The sequence below is a fragment of the Labeo rohita genome, chromosome 22, assembly GCF_022985175.1.
Source record: "Labeo rohita strain BAU-BD-2019 chromosome 22, IGBB_LRoh.1.0, whole genome shotgun sequence".
NCBI lineage: Eukaryota > Metazoa > Chordata > Actinopteri > Cypriniformes > Cyprinidae > Labeo > Labeo rohita.
In genome coordinates this window covers 32,407,060-32,427,890 of record NC_066890.1, presented here as the reverse complement: position 1 = coordinate 32,427,890, position 20,831 = coordinate 32,407,060, and the positions used below count along the sequence as shown (strand labels likewise).

General features: G+C 32.3%; 1 protein-coding gene across 4 annotated transcripts in view; it reads right to left on the bottom strand.

Annotated features, from left to right (window-relative positions):
• Window positions 1-2,295: 2,295 nt before the first annotated feature.
• The window catches only part of nfia (nuclear factor I/A), a 180,274-nt gene continuing 161,738 nt past the window's right edge, over window positions 2,296-20,831 (bottom strand). For all 4 annotated transcript variants that reach the window (XM_051095173.1, XM_051095174.1, XM_051095175.1 and 1 more), the window contains one exon: window positions 2,296-12,487. In XM_051095173.1, coding sequence (XP_050951130.1) covers window positions 12,473-12,487 — 15 coding nt within the window. In that variant the 3' untranslated portion in view covers window positions 2,296-12,472. The remainder of the gene's footprint in view (window positions 12,488-20,831) is intronic.

Sequence of the window (20,831 nt, the reverse complement as noted above, 5' to 3'; positions counted from 1 at the left end):
ATATACTACTATAGTTGTTATTGATATTTTAAATTAGCTTTTGTAAGAAAAGTTTTTTTTCATAGTTTTATATGAAAAAGTCCTTTACATATAGTAAATATGTTATCATATCATTAATTTTAGCCAGTTTTACTCTCAAATGGCACAGATTTTTAGTCAGTGAAAGTGATATTTTAGTTGACAATATGCAAAATGACAAAAAACTGTATTTTATTAATCAATTTCTATTTTTTCCTCTTCTAAAACCATAATTTAGTGCATGCTTTTTTATATCTTGAGTTTATTTTTATTCTTAGTTTTTGGTTGCTTTTTATGATTTGTTTTTGGTCAATAACAGTATTATTTAAAATATTTAGATTTATTAATTTTTTAAATAAATATTTTAACATTTTAATTAGAATGAGTTTAGTATTACTTATATACTACTATAGTAATTATTTTATTTTAAAATTAGCTTTAGTTTTCATAGTTTTACAGTATATAAAACATAATTTTGTATGAAAAGTCCTTACTTAGATTTGTATGAAAATGTCCCTAACATTTAGTGAATATTTTATCATGCAATTAATTTTAGCCAGTTTTACTCTCAAATGGCACAGTTTTTTAGTCAGTGAAAGTAATATTTTAGTTGACAATATGCAAAATGACCCAAACCTGTATTTTATTAATCAATTTCTTTTTTTTTTTTTCCTCTTCTAAAACCATAATTTAGTGCATGTTTTTTTATATCTTGAATTGTTTTTACTCTTACTTTTTGATTGTTTTTTATGATTTGTTTTTGGTCAATAACAGTATTATTTAAAATATTTAGATTTATTAATTTTTTTAATAAATATTTTAACATTTTAATTAGAATGAGTTTTGTATTATTTATATACTACTATAGTAGTTACTCTTTCATTTAAATCAGCTTTAGTTTTCATAGTTTTCCAGTATATAAAACATTATTTTGTACGAAAAGTTTTTACTTAGATTTATATAAAAAATGTCCCTAACATTTAGTGAATATTTTATCATGCCATTAATTTTAGCCAGTTTTACTCTCAAATGGCACAGATTTTTAGTCAGTGAAAGTAATATTTAGTTGACAATATGTAAAATGACAAAAATATATATATATTAATCAAGTGCCTTCCCTCCTTTTTTAAAACCATAATTTTGTGCATTGTTTTTAATATCTTTTTACTCATTTTTTATGATTGTTTTTTAACAGTTTTATTAAAATTAAAATATTTTTGAATGACTTTAGTATTATTTATTAACTTCTAGTCGTTATTAATAATATTTTAAATTAGCTTTAGTTTTCATTTCAATTTTAGACGTGCTTTTGTCTTTTTTTTTATATATATATATATATATTTTTATTTGCCTTTTAGCATTGTTATACATTTTTAACTTCAATTTTAATTTTAGTAATTGTAGTACTTGAAAGTAAACTTATTTTAGTTAGTTGCCAAGCCATCATTTCTAATTTCTGGTTAGTTTTTTATCAAATACTTTATTACATTTTTATTACGTTTTTAATCTATGTGACTTCATTTCAGCTTTCAATTACAAAAAAATCTTTTGTAAAAATAGCTTTAGTTAACAATAACAAGACTGATGTTAAATAACAATAGTTGAAACGAACACTGGAAATAGTTGTATTTGTGGTATAGTAATTTTTTTTTTACCTTTATATTTACCTTTACCTTTATGTTGTTGCCATTACAATAGATGTACTGTATATTCTTTCAGAACAGCATAACAACACTCTGGCAACCATTTAGTACACAGTAGCATAATGGCGGCTTGTTTTGCACCACTCCCATTTGAGTCGCCTGTTTGCGAGAGTTCATTTGTGTTAAACACTCTCAGAGTAAACGTTTACACCACATCCTGATTAAAACCTCAGGGAGACGTAATGTTACTCAGCCATTTATTTCCACACATTCTCCAGGTATCGAAGAGCTTTCATTCCACTTCCTCGAGCCGAAACCAGCTCTCAGAGAGCAGGCCACGGGGCACTTCAACATCAAACGAGGCATGAACACGAGACACCGGCATACGAGAGCGAACGCCGGCAGTGCGGCCCAGGCCTCCATCTGCGCTCAGACAGCTGGCATCAGCAAACTAACCACAAAGTGCCTGGATTACACACAACATCTCTTAAAGCCTCCCAACACACTGCACACTTTGTACTCATCAAACCATCCACATCAGTAACTCATTCTGGACGCCTCGTATAAAGAGAAGCGAGGCGGTTTTGACGCCGATGGGTTGGAACCTGCGAAGGAATCAAGCCAGACACGGAGGTGTACAGCATTAGCGTCTTTTATTTCGGTTTCTTTTTTTCTCTCATTTCTCGTTGCATAGGAAATGCACATCTTGCTTTTAGTAATTGAGTCGATGGAGGTGGACACTAATGGCTCCAAGAGAAAGGGGCAATGTCACTACACACACAAAAAACAAAAAAAAAACAAGGGAAAAGTTCAGAGAAAAAAACGAAAAGCAAACAAAGTCATTCACAGCTCAAATACAGAAGCTCCGTAGAACTAGTTACGGAGCTGGTACCAATACAACGTGAAGTTTTCTTCAGGAAATGTATTAGAGGCACAAGGTTTTATTTATTTTTTTGTATTTTTTTTTAATTGTATCTAAAACGTAAGTACGTATACGGTGATTCTGCGTAATGAGATGAAGCTGTATGAGTTACCAACCCACTCTCATTGGCGAATCGTATCTATTTCACGCTTTGGCGAATTGGTGGTTCAAACTAAATTTGCCGCCTTCTCACAAGATAGGGTTGGATATACAAAGATGATGATGGACATGAAGATTTGAAGTGGTGGAGCTGGTTGAAGGGGTCTTGTAACATCACGCCAGAGATTCACGTGTAATCTTTCACGCTAACCACCGCGATTGTCTTCTTTACGATTAGGGCCGCAGTGCTGGTTAGTTTTTTTAACAGAAAGGTTCTAGCAGAACTTCGTTGAACGTCCTCGGACGTTTACGCACAAGCACATCTGTTTCCAAAAAAGTGGTACAACATGTCCTTAAGATATTTAATAATCAGCATAAACAAAGAGGAAACACTTTAATCGTAACCATTTGCTGCATGTTTCGGTTTATGGATATTATTGGCTGCTAGAAGACCTCTTTTCCTTGGGGTTGGATTTGATGGTCCTGAATGTTGTAGGTATGCAAACTACGCTCAGGTTTAGAGTCTCAAAACTCTCCTCGAGTCTTTAGTTGGCTCCAAGTCAAACGTGTCTTTTGAGGACCTTCTGAAACTCACTCCGTTAACAGCTCTCACGTGAATGAATATCGTACTTTGACGGTTTCCTGCACTACAACACCATTACTATATCTCAACACTTTTAAAAATAAAGGTTCCAAAATGATGTTTTTGCAGTGATGTCATATAAGAATCATTTTTGGTTCCCCAAAGGACCTTTCAGTGAACGGTTCCTAATAGAACCATTTTGAAGAACATTTAAAAATTCTAAAGAACCTTTTCTACGTTTGAAAGGTTCCATGGATGTTCAAGGTTCTTCATAGAACCATTGATGCCAATAAAGAACCTTTATTTTTAAGAGTGTAGTACAACCAGTTTAGTTGATTTTCAAACCAGGGCTTGAATCAAAAATATCAAGCACGACCAGTATAGTCTGATTTCAGAAAGACAGACTCTTTTACTGAATTATCACAAATAGTGTACTCTGATTCTCGAATGAATGACTCTTTGAATCACATCTTCTTGCGAATCAAAAGCACACAGCTCAACATAAGGCTTTGTTTACACTAGTGAGTTTTTGTTTTAAAACGGCGTCCGTTAAACAGTCTCAGTTTTCAAAAGTGGTCTGTTTACACTGAAATGCAACCGGAGTTTCCAAACTAAAACGGGGTTTGCAGCGTTTTCGAAAGTCTCAGTTTTTGAGTCGAAAACGCCGTAGTAGTATAACCAACAGGTGTAACCGTAGCAAAAGTTATGCGTTTTAAAACAGAACGCACTAGTGTAAACGTAGCCTCGGTGTAGTCCGATTCCTAAAAGAATAACTCCAATTAATTGGTTCTCTTTAGTGAACCAAAAACAGTGTAAATAGTGTACAATGTATCCAGAACGAATGACTTTTTGTTGTTTACTCCGGCATTTTCAACCTTCGAAAATGGAGACTTATGAAAATGCTGCGGGGTTGTGTTTAAGTGTAAACGGACCAAAGCAGAGATTTTTGAAAATGATGGCATGGCTGCCCACATTTGCTCTGCGTATCCTTGAAGACTCTGTAAACAATAACATCATTTATATTGCGTCTGATTTCGGAGGCTCATTTAAGAAAAGTAACCGTTAAATTGCAAAGTAAAAAAAAAAAAAAATACAGTATTTTTTACACTCCAAGGAATACAGTTAATTTTATTATGGTTACTTCTTCTGAATTAAAGAATCCTTGATGACGTATGAAGCTTGAATGGTCATGTGACATGCGTTTTTGGTTGTTTAGTGTAGACAGAGATAATTTCAAACGCAGTAAAAATGCAAGTGTAGATGAGGATCTTTTTCATTTCAAATTTAAAACACACTAGTGTAAACATAGCCTCAGCGTAGTCTGATTCCTGAAAGAATAATTCCAATGAATTGGTTCTGTTTAGTGAACCAAAACAGCGCAAATAGTACAACTATGATTCCAGAACGAATGACATAATAAATCAAACACACAACTAACTAAAACGGCGTACTGTAGTTGCTGAATCATTGTTTCAATGGTAATTTGCTGTCAAAAACAAACATTATGCAATTTATCAGTTATATTTTAGAAAAGAAAATAGTGACTTGAATATGTGACCACATTTTTATTAAGTATTACTGTGTTGTTTGAGGTTAAGGCCAATTATTAGATCACATTTATTTATTAAATAAATACCCTTACGAAAATTAGCCATGGTTTTATTATAGTAAAAGTGTTTCCATGGTTGTTTGGCGTATTGATTACTATTTGTACAACCACAGTTTTACTACAAATACCATGGTTAATCTATGGTTAGAATACCAAAACCATGGTTAATTTGTAGTAAAACCATGGTTCATTTTTAAAACCATCTCATCATTTGGCAATGGAATTGCATTTCTTTTTAAAACATTTATTGCCTTAAAACCACAAATAGAATCGTTAAAGGAACCATTAAAGCCGCGTTCACACTACAGGAGCTCTAGGCCTATTATCCCGGATTTTTCCCTCCCGAGAATCGGAGAAAAAAATCTTTTCGAGGACCTCGGTCGGTTCCGATGTTTGGCGTGGATTATTTGGCAATGTCAGGTGTTTACAGATCAAATCTTCCACACAAATCGGGGTTTCCGATTTGATATTTAGGATTTTAAATCTAGATGATTACGGCAATGATTACCTCAGTACTTTCACAATACATTCGCGCCAATGCGCGACCGCAGAACAAGCTGCTGTACGGGTTCGTTGGATAGTGGAGATGGAGGAAACTGCCTGAAACTCCTGTAGTGTGAAGCCGGTTTAAGGAATCAGAAATTCGTGTTTAACTTTAAAACTCCAGAGATGTTGTGAATTGCACCTACAGCAAGAAGATGCCAGTTCCACTGAGTATCGATTGTCGAGTGTGGGAAAATGAGGAAACACAGACCTTGATTGTTGTTGGAGATGATAGAGGGCTACAGCAGGACCCGAATTTAGATGGACGGTCAATTTTAGTAGACGTAAATCGCTTCTTGACTTCATTATGCAATGAAACTACGTTGAAACTGGCTGCGAACGAGTATGAATCGGAGAAGCTTCTTGGAGGATTGTGACTGGTAGCAGAGCTAGGTTAGATCATCTAGTCATGTTTACATCGGTTATGGAGGCGCATGCAGTTTATAGAGTGTGGTTACTAAACAGCTATAGAATCAGAAAAGGCTAGTGGTGTTGACAAAACAGAAACGATTATAAACTGTTAACTGGTTTGATATTGAGAGAGCGATATAATACAGTTTTTCACAGGCACTACATTTGATCTTCTTAGATACATCAGGTAAAATGCTGGTTTGCTTTTAGTTCCGTTATTCCTTAGATTTCGATACAAGTTCTTAAAAAAAGAAGAAGGCAAAGGTGCAAGTACCAGACTCTGATTAGATTAGCGTGTCGTCAGTGCATAGTTCTCATGCGGATTACGCTGCTATGCTATCAGAAAGCAGGATCGTTTCCAGTTAGCCTCCACTTTATCAGCAAAATTTAGCACCTTGTAAGGATACCATTTGGTGCAGTTAAGCCACCCGCCACTGGTGCATGATGGGTTAAATCCATGGTGTGATGAAACTGACAACACATTTGTATTCAAACTCCTCATGGACCCCGAAAGTGAAACATGGGTTTGTTTAACGTAACAAAAAATATGTACCTGTAGTCAAATCGCCGCATACTTATTTCAATTATTGTGTTTTTGGTTTTTTAGACTTTTAAATGTCTCACGATTGAATATTACCCTGATATAAGCCGTATTTCTGCCTTAAACCATCCAATGCTTTGTTCCCGCAACAAAAATGGGGACGTAAAAATGATAAAGGCCTGCAGGACCTTTATTCAACCCTGTTTCAGAACTAGCATGAAACTAATGTTATCATAAAGACATAGTTCACCCAAAAATGAAAATTCAGCCATCATTTATGAACATTTTAACAAGTATCTTCTTTGGTGTTCAACAGAAGAAAGAAACTCATACATGTTTGGAACAACTTGAAGGTAAATGATGGCAATTTTCATTTTTGGGTGAACGATCCCTTTAAAATATCACTTAAAGGGTCAGCGTGTAAGACTGTGTAATCTTAACCAAACTGAAAAGTGACAAAATGGGATGGGAATTAGATTTTTTGGGGGTTGGACATTGTCCATTTATCCTCAACCAAAGTCAAAGTTCTTCCTGTTTTTGAGTAATTGTCTTTTCAGTGTTTTAAACCACCATCAAGTGATTTTCATGTGAGCTATGTGACCCGAGGGCCTCGCTTTTACGTGAAATGTAGAGTCGAGTGAGGAATGGCTTTATGGACGGCCCGTCGTGACCGACCTTCCCGTCACTTAACGTCGCTCGAGTGTCTTTGTGTGTGCTGGTGGGCGGTGGAAGAAAGATGAAGAAGTTGAAAAGAAAAAAGAATCATGTTGCATATCAAGCGGTTTATTTTCCTGCATGGAATGGTGAACACAAAAAGATGCCTAGATGCATTTATAATAGGGGCATCCTTTGGCTGTCTATGTCATTGTCTTCTGCCTAAAACTAATTTTAAAATGCATAAAAACGCTCTCTTCTTACCAACATCCTCAGAATTATCTAGATTTAGCTTCATCAACACTGATGCAACAAATAACCTTCAAAACATACAGCATACTTGTAACATCCATTTACAATGGGGTTTTCACCTCGGCATCCTACACTTTTCAAGTATAGGAGTACTTCTATACCATCGAAAGAAGAAATAAGTCCTTAAATACATACAAAAAGGAAAGCAAATAAAAGAAAAAACAGGAAACAGGAAGTTTTCAACTTAAATCCAGTTCCCCAGAGGACAAACAAAACCAGTTCTATTTATGTGGCCTTAATACAAACAATCAGAAAATTCACAACACTAGTTTTTCCTCATTTAATCAATGTTACAAAAGTCCTGCATTATAAAATAGGGCAGCTTTAAAATCAGTGTAATTAATAAAACTATACAATATACAAACATCAAATCTCCCATACTCAGGTGCGTCCGCCCTAACTCTCGTATCTAATCGATTCGGTTTGTTCGCTTCTCCCGCGTCTTCTCCAACGTTGTACCAAAAAACTAAATTACACACACAACACGAGAACAAAACAGACTGCCCAAACTATTGCTTGAAATTCTTTTTCTCTTTTTTTTTCTTTCTTTAAAAAGGGTGCAATTTTGTCATTATCTTACACACACAGCCAATCTCGCTGATTAGATGCCAGGCTGCTCTAAACAAGGTTTTTGTGACAAAAAAATATCCGTGCAATCGTGTTTCCCTTCGCTCTTTTAAGCCCTGGAAGCTTTTTTTTTTTTTTTGTATTTTTTCTGTATTTTTTCTCAATTATCACAATTGTCATTATTTTATATTTAGTGCAGACGATTAAGAAAGTAATGCCCAACTCATTTCTAAAGGGTAGGCAAGAACAATGACAAAAAAAATCACGCTAAAAAAAAAAAAAAAAAAAAAAAGAAAAAAAAAATCCCACACAAGTGTAACTACTAAACCATCACATCATATGCCTGGGAAATTTGTCCCCATCAAATTTTTTTTTTTTTGTTGTTTTTTTTTTTTTCTTTTTCTTAAATGATATACGCAATAGAAAATAAACAGGTAAACAATTAATATAACATGGAACTTTGTCAAAATGTACAAAAACTGGGCATATTTTTTTTTTGTTCTGGACGTGTTCGCTCGTGTGTTTGTGATGGAAAGGAAGTTTCCTCATTTTTAAGGCTCGATCATGACCGAAAAACACAAAGAATGTTGTGTGAAACCCAAGTGAGGCTGATCAATGGCGTTTTTTTCGTGTCATGGGCATGAAAAACACACTGACGTTCAGCCACTTGACCTGTCAAGTGCTCACTTTGGTGGTTTAAAAAAAAAAAAAAATGAAATAAAAATAAAAAATGACTACATGAGTGCAAGCAAGTATTGCATAATAATCATTTCCTCATTATTCATCTCTGGGAACGAAACAAACAAAAAAAGAAAAACAGGAAGACTGAAAAGAAAAAGAAAAAGTAGTCGTCATTTTAGAAATTGCAGCAACATCCATAAATATCAATACACTAGTGTTAAATCAGAGAAAGAGGGCTCGATGACACAAAAACCTTCGTGTTGGGCGAATGATTGACTTTCGACTGATTGAATGGGATTTTCGAAGCGATATGTAGTTAAATGGAGAGTAATACTGCGTATTATCGATTAGCGCTAATTTCACTCTCTCCACTTGACTACACGTGGAAGGTGGGGCGAAAGGTAAAAAAATAGTCTCCACATTGCAGCTTGTGCAACAACTCAGAACTAGACCATCGCTCAAGGCACATCGATGTGGAATTGTTCGTGCAGTTCGAAAAGGGACGATGAAGTGCGTACGTATGAAAATGATTGTTCTGACGGGAATAAAGGAGGAAGGGAGACTTTATAGAAATGACGACAAGCTAAGAAGAGTCAGAGAGAGATGTTTAGCTGGTTGATTGTGAGAACAGCAGTAAAAATACCCTTTTTTTTAAAGGACCAAACAAATACTTGATCGGCAAGTGCCCGATGTTGGGATTACAATATTTTCACACTACTTTAACTCTACGTAATCTATGTAAAAATTTGTCACTAACACTAGAACATGCAGATTATTTTCTTAAGTTTTTTTTTTTAAACTTTACTGAGCTTTGATCGACGGTGGATGAGACTGTAAGTGTATATATTTATATATATATGTGTGTTTCGTACAGGAAACGAACAAAAACTCGAAAAAACAACAAAAATTGCATGCGAGGGAAGCTGGGTGCATTTTTTCGATCTTCACATTTTTACGCGACGCTTTCGAAAGCGTCCGCGAGGAAGTTGGTTCACTATTTCGCAATGAATTTAAACAGTCAATTTTTATGTTCGTCTAATCGGTTGAATTAAAATAATCCTACCTGATTTAATGATGAAAACGTACCTGTGGGAACTTTTCCGCAAGACGTGAAATACGCACCAATAAGTACACATCACTGCAGTTTCCAACAGAAATAATCACTAGAGGTGGTAAAACAGCGAGCACTTGTAATCGTTTTCGTATACATTTATAATTACAGCTCCATATGTTTCGCTTTTTTCGGATGTAACAAGCTTGCTCGGTAACCGGCACGGAATTAGACTTAGGATGCGGAATCCTACGAAAAACATGAGGTGGAAGATGAGTAGATTAAGATGAGAAAATTACAATTGCTTTTCTTCATGCTATTGGGTAGGTTTAGGTGTAGTGCAGATCCTACGTTATTTTAAAACATCACAGAGCATGTTGGTGTGTTCACACCAAATGTGAATTTAATTATTCACGCGAGTAGATTACATACAAAGTCAATGCAAACATGCGAATTTGTGCTGGTCGATGCGTTTGCCGCGAACACACGTTATTCACTTCAAACGCGTCTTCCACGCAAATTGAAAAATTTCAACTTGAGTAAAAATTCGCATGGCATTCTCACGCAAGCCAATCAGCGAAGAGATTATCGACACGTCCGATTGTATCAGAAACTGGAAGACAATATTACTGTAGCCTGAAATGTAATTATTTGCATGAGTACACTCTTAAAAATTAAGGTGCTTTAAAAGGTTCTTCGCAGTGATGCCATAGAAGAACCATTTTTGGTTCCACAAAGAACCATTCAGTCAAAGGTACTTTAAAGAACCATCCCTTTTTTACCTTTTTATAATCTGAAGAACCTTCTTTTGCCACAAGGAACCTTTTGTGAAACAGAAAGGTTCTTCAGATATTAAAGGTTCTTTATGCAACCACTTAGACAAAAAAGGTTCTTCTATGGCATCGTGAAGCACCTTTATTTTTAAGAGTGTAGATTACATACAAAGTCAATGCACAGGTGCAAAGAGAAGCAAATTTGCACCGGGCGAAGCATTTGATTCAAACATGCGACTGTGTGCAAGTTAAAAAAATTTCAACTCGAGGAAAAAAAAATTGCATGACGCATTCTCGCGCAAGCCAATCAATAAAGAGATTATCAACACGCGATATTTACGTCTTCTGTGCAAGTTGAAAAATGTCAACTCGAGGGGAAAAATTTTGGTTTGGTGTGAACACACCATTAGAGTTATAGCACCACTCAATGGACATTTCAAGTCAGAACTGCAGTGACACGTACAAAACCCACGTCACATAAAACATTCCATATGTACGTTCATCTGTTCTAGGAAAAACACTCTTTTAGCGCCACTCATTGGACATTTCTATAACTGCAGTGATATAAACTCATCAGTACGTATTCCGCGTCTCATGAAAAAGTTCCCACAGGTACGTTTTCATCATGAGATCAGGTTGAAATAATCGCTGTAGCGTTTTGAAATGAACTAAATTGATTGTTTAAACGTTGATATTTCTTAAAGGGATATTTGTTCTACAATGCTAACAAACGATGAACAAACAAACACATAAAAAACAACAACAGAAAATTCAATTACAGCTCCCCTTATTTCTCACAAGGCTATTTGTTCTATTTTCTCTTTACGTGTTTTTTTTTTCTTTTTTGTACCCCGATATTTTAGAGTCCTGGAGGTGTGAACGGACTAGGAAGAAAAATATATATATTTATATATATACTTTTCAACAATCGCTTCAACGATCTATCTTACAAAGATATTTAACAATCCAACATCTACCCAACAAAATTGCACTTTCCTCAATTCAGTATTCACGGTTAACCTTTTCTTGAAGTTTATGGAAGATCGAACCTTCACTCGGCCCTTGGCGTGCGACAGACCTTCCGCTGGGGTTTTGTAGAAAGAATCGGGATGATTTTTGTACGAAAAACACAAAATATGAACATGCCTCCAAGTGGGGAGGGAGATCTCCCGTTAGCGTACGGTAAAATGACCTGATATCAAACATCACCGTTCGTGACTTCTTCATCGCCTGCCCCGAAATGACACAAAACAACTGAAACAATGGGTTTGGTTGAGTCCTTGAAAGTTCTTGATCTGACATGGTGTTGATGGTGGTGGTGGTGGTGTTGATGATGGTGGAAGGGGTTGGAAATGGTCCTGGCCAGAAGACGCAATAGAGATTTTTAGCTGGTGGCATATCTGACCCAGGCGAAACGTTCCAAACGGCTCCAACGTTCACCGATACAAAAACCGGATTGATCCGTCAAAACACGAGTGATTGAAAGGCAGAGCTCCGACCTCCGGGTGGTTGTGGGTTTGCGACCCTTGGCCGTAGACTGCGTTGGAAACGCCTTCGAATTCACTTTAAGACCACAGGCACAGATGCGGGAAGCTCTTTGATTGCGTCACGTTACGTTTTCCTCGTCTATCTGTGAGGGTGAACCAAAAAACACAACAAAACCAAACGAAACAAAAGAAAAAATAAAACGTGCACGTTTCCGAGAAAACGAAGCTCTTCTTCTTCTTCTTTTTTTTTTTTTTTGTTTTTGTTTTTCCGAGCTCCACCCTCAGAAGAGCTGGACAGCTACTATATATGAATATAGGCATGTAAACCATACATATGGAAGAATACATATGGACTATATAGATATATAGTAAGTGGGTGTAAGCGCGTTGAGTCGGTTCCTCTTGTTCCAGGGCTTGGCGGGGTTTCTGCTGGAGCCATGCTGTGGGTCTGTCCGGTACTGGGGCAGCAAGTGGCTTCTCTCTGTTCAGACTGGTGTACATGTTTGCGGGTCGTACTCAGGGGAGACAGAGGGGGTGGTCGTGTGACCTCGGGAGCGGCCGGTCCGTGTCGGGAGTCTTTAGCCCAGGTACCACTGCAATGACACAGAGAGAAACAGATAGGTGAGGTTTCGTTCAGTGATTTTAATGAACAATCGGTATCGGGCGGTTTTCTCTGTGCACAAAAAGTATTCTTGTAGCTACATAAAACTGATGTCACATGGACTATTTTAACAATGTCCTTACTACCTTTCTAGGCCTTGAATGTGTCAGTTGCGTTGCCGTCTACGCAGGGTCAGAAAGCTCTTGGATTCAACAAAAATCTCTTAATTTGTGTTCTGAAGATGAATAAAAGTCTTACAGGTTTTGAACAACATGAGGGTGAGTAATTAATGACACAATTTGCATTTTTCAGGTGAACTAACCCTTTAATTTGGGGCATCAATCTAACAGTTATTCACTATTATTCAATATATATATAATTACATTTTTTAATTATTTTTTAAAATTGTATTATATTTTATTTAGAATTTATTATTCTATATAAAATATATAAAAATATATTAATATTCATTTGTTATATACTTTTCAATATGCAAAGTTAAAATAGGTAATGTTATTAAAACGTTACTATGTTTAAAAACAGCTTAATAATATGTAAAATAATAGTTTTACCTTACTTTTTACCTTTACTTTCTTAATATATATGATCCTGATGTTGTTGTGCAAAATTCAGCAGTGCATGTTTCATATCATCAAAATGTATTTCAACCTCTTCAATCCACCTGTCATATAAAGATCATATTCCTTAAATATAAAAAATATAAAAAACATTTTTTTTTTTAAAATTCTGGCTAATTATATACGCTTTCAAAAACTATGCTACAATGTAAAATAAAATAAAATAAAATTAAAGTAAAATAAAATAAAATAAAATAATATAAAATAAAATAAAATAAAATAAAATAAAATAAAAATAATGGAGTAATATACATTCCTGATGTTGTTGTGCAAAATTCACCAGTGCATGTTAATTAAAAAAAAATATATAGTTTTATCATCAAAATCTATTTTCAACCCCTTCCAACCACTTGTCATATAAAGACCATATTCCTTAAATATAAATATAAAAAACATATAAAAACCACATTCATTATTCAACCACTTGTCAAAGGATAAAATCAAGTCTCGACTGTTTTTTTTTTTTCTGGCTAAATATAAACTTTCAAAAACTATGCCACAATGTAAAATAAAATAAAATAAAATAAAATAAATGAATAGAAGTAAATAATGTGTTAAGTTTTTTATTTTTATTTTTTTATATATTTTTATTAAGTTTATTTATTTATTTTTTTATAAATATTATTTTATTATTTTATAATGTCAATAAATACAAATAAAATAAAATTAAGAAAAATAAATAAATAAGTTGTCTTTTAATGTCAACTAAGACCCCCAATGCTAATTTTGTACTTTGTTCGGAGAGTTTAATGTATTACAATCCCCGAGACCTGTAAATTATACAATATCTGTATGATAATGGCAAAAAGCGCTTGTTGTTTTCTTCTCTCATCACTCATGTGTCAGCATGGTGCAGTCTTAAGACGGTGCTTGACTCTGTGAGGGCTCAGCTCGACAACATTGTTTCTTTTCCTGTTCCTGTCCATCTGTTCTCTCTCTCTGAATGCCTTCACAGCGCTTTCCGGCACACGGAGCGGGCGGCCGTCTGTGGACTGGAGCGGCGGGGTTAGCGCGCTGCACCCCTGTAATCCTTCAGTGAAATGGGCTTATTGATTGCTGTGCTCCATTGTTCACGTTTCCAGCAAGTGAGCAAGTGTCGTTCGGCCCTCGCCCACTTTTTCACTGGGTTCTCCCCTCCCCTTTCCAACTTCCCTCCTCCCACCAAGTTCAAGTTCATCCTGGTGTTACATCATGTCTGGTTGCCAGGGACAACCAGACAGCCGTATACGTGACTATCATTAGCAAGGCCCTTATCCGTCTTTCTTTCTCTCCCTCTCTGATCTCTCTTTCCCCGCTCTCTTTCTTGCCATTCTCGTTCTGTACGAGCGGCGTGATGCGACGCGATCCGCCCCGTCCCGTCCCGGCCGGGCCCCTGCTGCAAATACACACGCTATTGATTCAATGCGTTCAGTGATTCGCTCGCTCCTCCCACCGCTCGGCTCATCGTGCTCGCATGCTGTCTGCCAATCAGAGGCCGTGATTAATTAAGCACGCTGAGTTTTCAGCCAATCAGAATGAAGCGCTGAAGGACTGCCTGCTAATTACAAAACAAGGCTGTACACTAGAGTCACAGTTTCTTGTTTTCTGTCATTATTGCGCACTTTACAAAACTAATTGCAAACTTTGATTCAATTAAGATCAGTCTCATTAATATATTAGATAGTAGACAGTTAATTTTATATATATATATAAATATTTATATTAATTAATTAATTATATTTTAATTTAATTTATTAGTTAATATAATACAATTTTTTATAATGTCATATAAAGGTGTGTATATATTTGTAAATATTTATTATTTTTATTATGTAATATAAAGGTGTGTAAATAGACATGCTAAATATTACTTTTTTCTGCTTATTTGAAATATTTTTAAACATTTAATAAAGTATTATATAAACAGACTTTCAAGTGATTTTTTTTTTTACAATTATTTTACTTTTTTTATTATGTCATATAAAGGTGAGTAAATATTTGTAATTATTTATTATTTTTATAATGTCAAATAAGGGTGTGTAAATAAACATGCTTAAAATTTACTTATTTTAAAAAATGTAATACATGTTGAAAATTATAATACAACATTATATAAACAGACCTTAAAGAGAAATTATTTTACTTATTATTATTTACTTGTTTTTACTTAGTGTAAATATTTTGAACATTTAATAAAGCATTATGTAAACAGAATTTCAAGTGATTTTTTTACAATTATTTTTTTATAATGTTTATTTATAATATTTATTCTTTTCATATAAATGAATGTAAATAGACATGCTAAATATTTACATATTTTTACTTATTGTAGTAATTTTGAAAACATTTAACATTTAAAGCATTATATAAACAGACTTTAAAGTGAATTAAAAAAAATATTTTTCTATTTTTGTCATAAAATTGTGTAAATATTTGTAAATATTTATTATTTTTTTTATAATGTCATAAAGTTGCGTAAATTTTGTAAACGTTTATAAATATTTATTATTTTTTATAATATAAATGTGTGTAAATAGGAATGCTAAATATTTACTCATTTTAAATAATTCTGAACATTTTAATAAAGCATTACATAAACAGCCGTTCAAGTCATTTTTATTTTATTTTATTATTTTTTATAATTACATATAAAGGTACATTTTTTTATTTTATTAATTACATATAAATGTAAACAGTGAATTAAAGAAATATTTTACTGTTTTTTTATAATGTCATATAAAGGTATGTAAATATTTATTATTTATTAATTATTTTTATTATGTTTTTTATTGTATTACTTTTTATGTCTTTATATATAAATGAGACCTTACACTAAATGTATATGTGAATTTTATTTCTTTTAAATTAATATTTTAATATTTAATATAAATCTAATATTTTATTTATGCATTTTAATGTATTATATATATTTATATGCCATACAGTATGACCGCTTATAATATAGGTATGTGAATAATATATAATTATTTAAAATAATTTTACTTTTTTTTTTATAATGCACTATATTCACATAACTTCCCATACAGTCTCATTTTTAGGCCTATGAGAAATTATTAATTGAATATTAATACCATATGTCCAAAAACACTATATAAAGTGTGTAAAGAAATGTTAAAATACTCAAAAGACAAAGATATTGTAAATCTGTCATAATAGACTTTATAATCAAAATTATGCTCTTGTAATTAATTATTACTGCATGTATGTATTCATGTGTAAATATATATACACATGCACATATTTCATATAATTACATATTATATGTGCTTTTTATTTCTGCATTATTAATGAATACACTAATACTGTCTTCGCTTCAGCAGGCTAATCCGGTATATGATCTAATGCAGTTGAGAAGAATGAAATGATTTGGGAGAGTGAGTGGCGTCTATCAGGTTGGAAATGTCCCAGACATCGGCGTGGAAGGCAGTAGCGTACGGCTCGTTTAAATTCTATTGCTCACCGCAAGCGCAGCGGAGAAACTGGAAGGTTAGTTTTTAATCAATAGAAGTTGCTGACTCTGGACTTCTGCGCTCCGGTGCAGTGCAGCTTCCTTGTGTCTTTGTCTATCGGCTCGACCGCTCTCAAACTTTTCCTCCCCATCCCCATCCCCATCCCCCTCCCCTCTCCTCCTCTCTCCCGCTCCCTCCCTGCCTCCGTCCCTCTCCTGTCCTGAGAAGACTTTTCGGCGTTGTGCACAGAGAGCAGGAGCGTGTTGGGTTCTGTGCGATACTCCCCGTAACTTTGTGGACAGTGGGCTTATGTTACAACACAGAGGCTGTGCTGACAGCTGTGATTTAGTCTGCAGATAGCACAGAGGGGAACCAGACGGACAGACAATAAAACGTGTGAAATTACAACCTGTCATTCTTACGCTCGCAACACGGGCGGCCTTTCAGAAGCAGAACAAACGCAGCTAAATAAAGACAAAACAATCTTGTGTAAATCAACTGCAAACTATATTTTGACAACTTCGGTGGAACATCAGCGAATTGTTTGCAAGAGATCAACTATTATTCATTTTTCGCAAATCGACCCATGTGATACGGATTATTTTACTCTTTAAGTAGCCATTAACCAATACGCAAAAATTAATTAATTTAGGCTTAATTTCTGACACAAGACACAATACTAAACAAGCACATAATCATTAGACTGCTACAATAAACATACAAATTCTAAATATTGTCAATAATAATAATTTAGTCACTCATTCACTAAATAATTTATCAACAGACTACAATAAACATACATTATGAATGTTGCTATTATTATTATTATTATTATTATTATTATAAGTAGTAACTGTAGTGGTAATAATAATAATAATAATTTTGTGGTGAAAAAATTATTTAATACAAACACATTAAAATATTTACAGTGAATAAAACAATAGACTACAACAATAGAAATGCATTGTGATTACTATTATTATTATTATTATTAGTAGTATTAATATACTAGTAAACATAATAAATTAATCTTTAAAATGCACTGTGGATCTAATAATAAAGTGTGTAATAAAAATGCATGCAGACACATTAATAATAATAATAATAATAATAATTTAATAGTGAAAAAAGAAATGCATAAAAACTACTTAAAAACATTAAAATATTGCAAATCAATAACATGCACTGTGGTTATAACAGTAATAGTAATAATAATAACATTTAATGGTGAATTTTTTAAATAAAAACTAAAAATAATTTATGTAAACTTAAAATAATTAAAATTAAAAAAATATTTACAATTAATACAACAATAGGATACAACAATAAAAATGCATTCATTAAAAATGGTTAATATTAATATTATTAATACTTAGTGATGAAAAAAATTATAAAATGTATAAAATAAAATAATTTCTATTAACATTAACAGTAGATTACAATAAAAATAAAAGTAGTAGCAGTAATAATTTTCTAATAAAAATGCACAGTGATTAATAATAATAATAATGATAATAAAAAATGCTTTAGTGGTGGAAAAAAGTGTAAAAATAATTGTACAAATAATTTATGTAAACACTTTAAAATATTAAACAATTATTATTATTATTATTTAATTATATACAAAGTACATTTTATTGATTCACTAACATTTACATTTTTTACTAGAATATTATTGTTTATTATTATTATTGTTATTATTTTATTATAATTAGAATTATTATTACTGCTACTACTACTTGTAATAATAATAATAATAATAAACATAATAATTTTGAAAAATGTGTGCAGATACATTAAAATATAATTGTAACAATATATTACAACAATTAATTGTAATAATAATAATAACAATAATAATTATATATATATATATATATATATATAATATTATATTGATATTTGATGATATTATATATTTAAATATCTTTTTACTACTGTCATTACAAAAAATATTTGCAAAATACATACATCCATCGGTGTAATGGGTGCTACTCTTTATACACCAACAAAATGCATTTATAAGTTCAAACGATAAGCAATTATGTATAAAATCATAAATATCTGTTAAAATATATATCTATAGCGCAAAACTTGCTCATAGCACAAACAATGCGGGATGATCTATGCATTTCTGGCTTTGTTCAAATCCCTAACCCTATGTATTATCAATAATAATGATGATTCTTGCCTTAGCAAGCAGCACTAATGAATCTTTTCATTGGCTCTCAGCTCCAAAAAGTCCTCAAAAGTCCTTTGCGCTGAAGTGGAACGGCGTGCCAGAGGAATTAAAGTGGTTTCACACACACAAATCAGTACCAGTTTTATAGACTCTCAACTAATGGATGATGGTAAGATTTAATTAGGGGTGACAGAACCTAGAACGGCGTAAAAACGTACCCGGAACAATACATATAGCAAGATTCAGCAGAAAAACAAACAAAACGGCAGTACGAGGAAGTGCCAGACGTCCCGCAGGTCGCACACGAGATGATCCGAACACCGTACAACTGTACGATACCCCGGCCTGTGCAAACAACCATACAAACATGGTCTCAGAGCATCATCTTAATGGAGCGTTTCTTTTTCCTAAAGGTTCTGTTTGGACAGAGCGTCAAGCCACCCACACAGAGTCAACACACTCGGCCGTTTGTGCTCGCTCTGGCAGGAAGGATATGTACGGGATTAAGTCATTTCCATGCAACTACAATGATGTTCTGGCCTGCGATTAGCATTAGCCGTGTGAAGACACTGAGGGCTGTTGTAGGGTTTTGAGATGTCCATTTCCCAAATGAATTGCACTTTTGAACCGACTCTTTTTAATGATTCATTTGAACCCTTGTGAGTCATTTGGCTGTAGGGGAGAAGCTCACTTTACACACAAGACAATCAGAAACCATTGTGAATCCATTCAGTTTAATTCTAGTAGTGATTCATCTATTTTATGACTAAAAATTGCAAAAATTGCAAAAATGTAATACAATGAAGTAAGAATCATATGCAACATTGAACACAATTTATGTATTTAGCTTGGGGAAAAAGTGAATGCTAAGAAGAAATGATCTTTTATAAATATTTTTAATTCTTTTGCATTTATCATATTTATGTTTAAAATATTTATATTATCTATTTATAATATTTATATATATATATATATATATATATGAATTAAAATGAAAACTGGAAAGAATTATTTTATATTTAAATATTTATTTATTTATTAAATATTTTTTATTTATTATGTTTATTTTAACACACACAAACACACACAAAGTAATTATTCTGCAACAGCTGACAATTCATATATTCAACTTATGAGTATGATACAAATATTTTATACAATATTAATAAAATTAATAAAATATTATTTCATGAATGTTTCTAAACTGTATTTTTAAAATGTATATTTATTTTAAAAATAAATCACTTTTATATTTTATGAATATTTTTGAATTTTATTTTTGTATTTATTATATTTTAAATATTTATATTTATTTTTATAAAATATAAATATATTTATAAATATATATTTATATTACATTATTTTATAATATAATTATATTACTATTTTTAATTTATATATTTACATATACACACAATATACAGATAAAATTGTGAATATATATATATTTATAATTGTGAATATTATCAATAGTGTTATTAGTATTAGTATTTTTTTTTAAATATTATTTGTAGAATAATTTGTAGTAGCAGTAAAAAAATGAACAGTATAGATAAAAAAACAATATAAATTTAATAACAGACTATAACAAACTTGAACTGTGGATATAAAAAATAATAATAATAATAATAATAATAATAATAATAAATCTATGTAAACATTACAATATTAAAAAATAAAAATACACATAAAAATAACATTTTACACAAAAATATATGTATACTGTTTATAACTGTAAATAATAAATACACATTTTTAAAATTTAAAAAATTCATAATAAATATTATTCATAACAATATTAAATTCACTGCAGTTTTGCCTGTTTTACTATCCATCTATGCACAGAATTATACATACAAAATTATATTTACACATATATATCTATAATTTAAAATAAAAAACAGTATATGTATATATAGATAGATATAGTTATTTTGCATTTTAAAATGTTTTTATTAAATCATAAGTATGTTTTATAAAATTCTTATAAATATAAAATTTGCTTGGTTTACACACATATATATCATAAAAATATATGCATGCTGTAAAAATAAATAAATAATTTTT